Consider the following 7050-nt stretch of genomic DNA (forward strand, 5'->3'; position numbering starts at 1 on the left):
AACAAACTTGCATTCGAGACCCGAAAGCAGTGGGAGCTTTCACTTGTTAGTGATGAGCCTCCGACATTTGAACAGCTGACGTCGTTTTTGGAGATAAGATGTCGCTCATTAGCAATGCTTACCACGCCTTCAGCTCAGACCTCGATTATCAAGTCGACTACACAGAAATCAGCTGGCAAATCAACCAAAGTGTTTCACGTTGTTCCGGAGCATCTTGCTTAAGTTCTGGTTCTAGTCTGTCCCCTGCAACTACCGCACTAGTAAAGGTTCGTGATCGTTCGGATGAGTGGCAGACCGCACGATTATTGTTTGATTCCGGGTCAGCGCTTGGGTCTTCCCAAGCTGTAGAGGCGAGACGCTGCTCTCGCTTTCGTCTTTCTGCTCAGATGAATGCTACGCTTTTAGTCACAAACGATTTGCCAACAGAGACTTTAAATGTTTCGAATTGGCCGCATATTCAAGGATTGTTCCTAGCTGACCCGCAATCGGCGAAGCCTAGCCGCATAGACATTCTGGTTGGCATGGATGTTATGGACCGATTTATCTGCACTGAGCTTCGTAAAGGTCCAACTGGTGCTCCTATGGCTCAGAGAACAGTTTTTGGGTGGACTTTGTTCGGAAGTGTCGACAGTTGTGCTTCACTCGCGCTGCGTTTACCGTCACTGCATTGCGACGTTCATCTGGACCGAGCGCTCGCTAAATTGTGGGAGCTGGAAGAGTTGCCGCAAAAAACGCATCTAACGCTCGAAGAATGCTTCTGTGAAAGTCACTTCGATTCCACGCACAAAAGAACGCCTGACGGTCGCTTTGTCGTTGAGTTACTTCTAAAACCTAACGTATCATTGGGCGAGTCACGCAACTTCGCGATTCGCAACCCGTTACGCATCGAACGAAGGCTCGCAGGTAACTACGATTTTCGCTTATGTTACAATGAGTTCATGCAAGGACTTATTGAAATGGGTCACATGGAGATGGTATCTGAAACAACGACCGAAGGGTATTATATGCCGCATCACCCAATAATAAAGGAGTCCAGTGTAACGACCAAGCTGCGGGTTGTTTTCAACGCGTCCGCCAAAACTACCACAGGGAATTCGCTAAATGACGCATTGTTTGTCGGGCCTCAACTGCAACAAGATCTATACTTAATGTGACCAACTATTTCATAGCTCAAAGAAGTACAGGTTTTGTTGCGTTAAGTTAACGCCGCGAGCTGAACGCGAAAGTTCGAATGCGGCTAAATTCGATCTTTGAGAGCTCATTGCTTGCTCAGAAGTGCGAGCCAAAATGCTTCTATCTTAGCCTCGCGAAGGTTGGAACGTCTAAAAGAAAGTGTGGAGATGATTCCACTTCATCCTCCTCTTGACAGCTGTTGCAAAAGAATCAGTCGAAATTCTTAGTCTCGCCGCATGAATACCAACCGCACAATGAATTTTCAGAACTCCCATCACTAGCCCTTGAGAGGTAACGTGTTTTAAAGTACGCTATAAAAACATTTGATGCAGCAGAGAAACTTCTTCTTTTCCTTCTTTATGTCACAAAAGTACCCAGTTTCCTTTAGCCTAATAGCTGTTTGTGCTGCGACAATTCAGACAAGGTTTCCTTGGAACAATATAGGCTTGAATCTGGTTTCCTAGAGCTAATTAATTAATTTGGACAAGAGACCCCACCTTTTACCGATAACTCCCTTACAGCAGTACAAGGCAACCGACACCTTTTCTACCCTTTCTTAATGTTAGGCTTTTACGACAGCCGCCGTTGATCGCCCTCCTTGTTACTTGGTTCAGGTAACCTGCAGCCAGACCAAAAACGGTGTATAGAAATCGTCCCTTAACCAAAAGTTGCACATCATCTACATCGCTGATTACCCGACAGCCCACTTTTTCCAGTTCCTCTAGATGGTGGCTTGCAACCGCAATCCAGAGCAGGGGAGATAGAACGCAACCTTCTGGAGTACTTTGACTCTGCACTAAGTGCAAACGCTCCCTCACTCCGCCGCGACAGTTCTGTCTCGAAGTAAGCTTATTAGGTTGGTTTCAACCCCCAGATTATAAATATACTTTACTATTGCCTCTGGAGTGACATTGTTGAAGGCCCCCTCGACATCGAAGAAGGCACCTACTGCATAATCTTCATGCGTTAAGGCTTCCTCTGACCACTTTACCAATGTGTGCAGTTCGGTATTCACTGACGTTTTCTTTCAATAAGCATATTGAGCTCTTGAAAGACAGCCACGAGGAATCGCGTTTCATATGTACAGGTCCAGCAGTCTCTCTAGCGTTTTTAACAAAAAACGAAGAGACTAATAGGCCTAAAAGCCCTAGAGGAAACATGTGAGCCTTTTCCGGCCTTCGGAGTGAAAGCTAACTGACTACCCTCCAAGCCTTGGGGATGTACCCGGTCCGCACGCAGTTCACATAAATAGGATCCAACCAATTGCACGATATCTTCTGAGACCATCAGTCCACAGCGACTTTATTGGTTTGAACGAATTTATCAGCCAGGCCATGTGAATATCGGAGAAGTACAGGACCTCGGGGAGATTCTGTAACCAACTAGCGACAATTCTCGAACCGCTATCGCAATATTTGACGCAAAAACATTTATATAAAATTGTCGCTAACTGGTTACAGATTCTCCCCCCTGAAGTACAAAATATCGCAAAGAAGTACATTTGACTGTACTTCGAAGTACGAAGTACAAGAGCGAAAAAAGAAGTACTGTACTTTGGCCACGTCACAGTTGCAGTAGTTTCGTCCAAGACCAAAGTGGCGCCAATAAAACCTACTTCTTTACCTCGCCTGGAACTGTGCGCGGCCCATCTCGCTGCCAAGTTGGTGAAAACTGTACAACATAGTTGGGGCGATCTCCGTTACCCTCTGTTTGCTTGGACAGACTCTACAATCACGATGGCATGGTGGCAAGCACATCCCAGTAGATGGGAGACGTTTATTGCCAATCGTGTTGCTGATATTCATGAAATTCTACCGCCTGATTGTTGGAATCACGTACGCTATGAAAGAAATCCCGTGGATTGCGCCGAAATTTCTCATTGCAGCGCAAAAAGGCCGATCCCGCTCCGCAGTAGCCTGTTGCGCTTACAGCCGTTTCTTGATCCGAAGGGTATTCTTCGAGTTAGAGGTCGACTGAGGTCAGCAGATGCGGCGCACGATGTAAGACATCCAGTCATCTTGCCTAAAGGTTCTCCGCTATCGAAGTTAATATTCCTCGACATTCATCTCTTCACTCTACATGCCGGACCACGCATAATGCAGGTGGTTTTACAACGCCGTTACAGGTGATTGGTGATCGTAGCTTGATCCGCAACACTTATCGTAAGTGCGTTAAATGCACTTGTCTTAACCGCAACCTTGCAACGCAATCAATGGGTGACCTACCTGCGTCTCGAACAACCTATGTCCGCTGCTTCACACGCACCTCCGTAGACTTCGCCGGCCCGTATATGTACAATTTCACGCATGGAAGAGGGGCAAAATCTACGAAAGGCTGCATTTGCTCGTATATTTGCATGTGTACTGGCGCAATGCACCTAGAATTCGTAGGAGACTTATCGGCGTCTTCTTTTTTCAATGCGTTAAGCGTTTCATCTACCGTAGAGGGTATTGTAAGACAATGTTCTCCGATAATGGTACGAATTTCGTCGGCGCTGAGAAGGAACTTCGTAGCAGATATGAAAAGTGCATGGCAGACGTCACTTTTCAATAATTTTTCTCCGATTCCACCATAGAGTGGCGTTTCAATCCGCCGACCGCGCCTCATAAGGGTGGATACTGGGAAACCGGTATCAAACGCATCAAGTACCACCTAAAACGCGTTTTAGGCGAAACTCTGCTGGCGTACGAAGAATTCAATACGTTACTAACAGAAGTGGAAGCCAGCGTGAACTCCCGCCAGTTATGTGAGGGCGCGACAACTGCAGTCGCCCTCGAAGCTCTAACGCCAGGGCACTTTATCATCGGCGAACCTCTAAAGTCGATCCCAGAACCTGAGGGTTCCGCGGAAATCTCCATCAGAGATAGCAATTAATCACTGCAATAAGACAGCACTTCTGGCGTCATTGGAGAGACGAGTATCTCATCAGCCTGCAACGGCGCACTAAGTGGTTTCGACCCTCACGTAATCTCGAAGAAGGGGATGTTGTAGCTATCTTCAACGAGCCCACACCTCCGATTAAGTGGACGCTTGCAAGGGTAGCGCGGTGCCACCCTGGAACTGATGGTCACGTGCGGGTCGTGACAGTGAGAACGTCGAATGGAGAATTTGTTCGTCCAATGTGCTGTGCCTTCTACCTACGAAACATGATGTATTTTCCGAAGGGGCAAGTTCATAGTTTAACTATCAACTATTTTTTTGAATTTGCCACTTACAGATTATTTCTAGTGTTTAATTTCTTTTTGCATCTTGTTTTGAACATTTTAATATAACAGTTCAAGTGCGGCGGTATGTTGAGCTCGAATATGCTAACTCCAAAGATTTAATGTATACATGTAAAACATACATAAGAGTTAAGGTTCATGCGTTCGCAAGGGTTAATGCTTTGACACCACACAGGAGTTAATAGCAAACGTTCTTTTGACATTTGCTATTCACCCCTTCATTTTATTTGCATTCGCTATATATTTTTGCTACTGCTCGCATACTCGTTCGCTCCGCTTATATTTTCTGTAAAATCCATTAAAAGTTAATTAAATGAATTGGTTAATCGCATAAACCGCGTCTTTCATTTGGAAACCCCGCTGCATAGTTTATCGGAATCCTCGCATCAACTTTGCTTGTAAGATTTTTCGTTATAACTCCTCCATTTAAGTAGCTAGGAACATGAAATTTTGCACTGTTGTCATTCATTCTCAAAAGAATACTTTCAGTAAAAATGGCGTCGGGTCGCTATAACCTATAACCTGTTCAGATATGAGATTTTTTGCCATAACTTCTTTATTTATGCAGCTAGGTTAATCGCATAAACCGCGTCTTTCATTTGGAAACCCCGCTGCATAGTTTATCGGAATCCTCGCATCAACTTTGCTATAAGATTTTTCGTTATAACTCCTCCATTTAAGTAGCTAGGAACATGAACATATATGGAGGTTCAGATATGAGATTTTTTGCCATAACTTCTTAATTTATGCAGCTAGGAACATGAAAGTTCGCACCGTTTTCACTCATTATTAACAGAATACTAACAGTGCAAATCACAAAGATGGGGTCACTATAAAATATATCTCCCATACACCTGATTGTTCAGTTATGAGAATTTTCGTTACAACTCCTCCATTTATGAAGCTAGGAACATGAAATTCTGCAATACTTCCACCCATTAACAACTGAATACTTACATTGGAAATAACAAAGATCGCGTCACTTTTATATATAGCTCCCATACAACTGATTGTTCAGATATGCGATTTTTTGTTATAACTCCTCCATCTATGCAGCTGGGAACATGAAATTTAGTAATATTTCCACCCGTTATCAAAAAAAATACTTACAGTGAAAATGGCGAAGATTGGGTCGCTATAACCTATAGCCTCCATACAACTGATTGTTTATTTGAACAGCCAAAACCTATAAATTTCGTAAGCTATTTTATAAATAATAATACAAAACCTACTGAGAAAATCGTCAAAATCTATGCTATATAAGCTTTATCTCCTATACCACTGATTGTTCAGATACCAGTTTTTGCGATATACATACAGTCACTCACAAAAGTATTCGTAAATTAGTTTTTTCACAATATTCAAAATGTTTTCCATCATAAATCTTTTTCGATAATTTTTATTTAAAACATAGCTCATTTTATACCAAAAACCATATAAATCATTCTTGCAAACTTTGTACAAAATTCATAAAAATGAATCAAACTTAATAAAAATTTCAAACTTTCTATTCAGAAAAGGTTTGCAGTATGCAGTTTTGTAGCCCGTTCAATTTTAGTATAATAAAGTGCAAGTTTCAAGCAGCTAAAAATTACTGCTGATTTTTTAGATTTTTTTTTGTCGAGGGTGTATATATATTTATGGAAACATACAATACAAACAACAATATGGAAAGCGAAAAAGATTTATAATGGAAAACATTTGGAATATTGGAAAAAATTAAATTACGAGTACTTCTGTGGGTGACTATATCTCCTTTATTTCCCTGTTTTTATTTTGTACCAAAAAAATTTCCCAATATAAAAATGTGCCAATCTGTACAAATGTAAGAATCGAGTGCCACCCGATTTCTCAGTTTCTTATTTTGTACCAATAGCCCAATATAAAAAAGTACCAATCTGTACAAATGTAACAATCGAGTGCCACTGCTTTAAAAATTTATGCAGTTTAAAAAAAGATTCAACAAATTTTCGTAAAAATTTCGAGTTTTTTAATTAGATTCTGAGTAAGCAGTTTTATTGCTCACTGAATTCTAATAGAATAAAGTACAAGTTTCAAATTCGAAATTTGTACGAAGATTTGTTAATTTTTTTTTTAATATTGCACAAATTTGGAAGCTTGGATTTACGCGGGTTTTGTTAAAGAATAAACTATATTTTTATAAAAAAATAACCAAAATTAAATAACAACGAAAATAATACGTTAAAACTTGGCAAAAATTGGTTCGGCTATAATTTTTTGACAACTGTATGTATTTTTTAATACCTTTAAATGGACATGCACTTTGTACATAAAGGAAGTACATAACAAAATTAAAAAATATATGCCTTCTAATGGGTTGCATATAAGATGTATATAGCATTCATGAAATCCATCTTTCTCTAATTCTCGTAGCTGCATTGTGAGCTAAATTTTAGCAGTGAAGATATTTCAACTCACATAAAAAAATAAAAATAATAATAATAATGAAAAGAAAATCTTATTAACCTTATTGTGAATATACTACATTTCCAGTTGCTCTAGTACTTTTATTGTGGAGAAAAATAAAAAGAATAGAAAGCGTAATAAGATAGGAAGAAGCATAGTTAGCTTTCCTAAATGGAAAAAGGCGAGAAAACGGGAGATCGAGTCCGACCACGAGTTGAGACAGACG

At 40.9% G+C, this 7050-nt stretch overlaps 1 protein-coding gene across 1 annotated transcript; it reads left to right on the forward strand.

Moving 5' to 3' along the window:
• Nucleotides 1-386: 386 nt before the first annotated feature.
• LOC118745822 lies at nt 387-1154 on the forward strand. Its single transcript, XM_036479495.1, has one exon. The coding sequence runs from the start codon at nt 387-389 to the stop codon at nt 1152-1154; it is 768 nt and encodes a 255-aa protein (XP_036335388.1).
• Nucleotides 1155-7050: the final 5896 nt, after the last annotated feature.

This window comes from Rhagoletis pomonella, unplaced genomic scaffold (genome assembly GCF_013731165.1).
Source record: "Rhagoletis pomonella isolate Grant_MI unplaced genomic scaffold, Rhpom_1.0 Rhpom_scaffold_00009, whole genome shotgun sequence".
NCBI classification, from domain to species: domain Eukaryota; kingdom Metazoa; phylum Arthropoda; class Insecta; order Diptera; family Tephritidae; genus Rhagoletis; species Rhagoletis pomonella.

What these genes read in the sequence shown, in the direction of transcription:
- LOC118745822 (XM_036479495.1), top strand. Translation starts at nt 387, where the DNA reads ATGAATGCTACGCTTTTAGTCACAAACGATTTGCCAACAGAGACTTTA.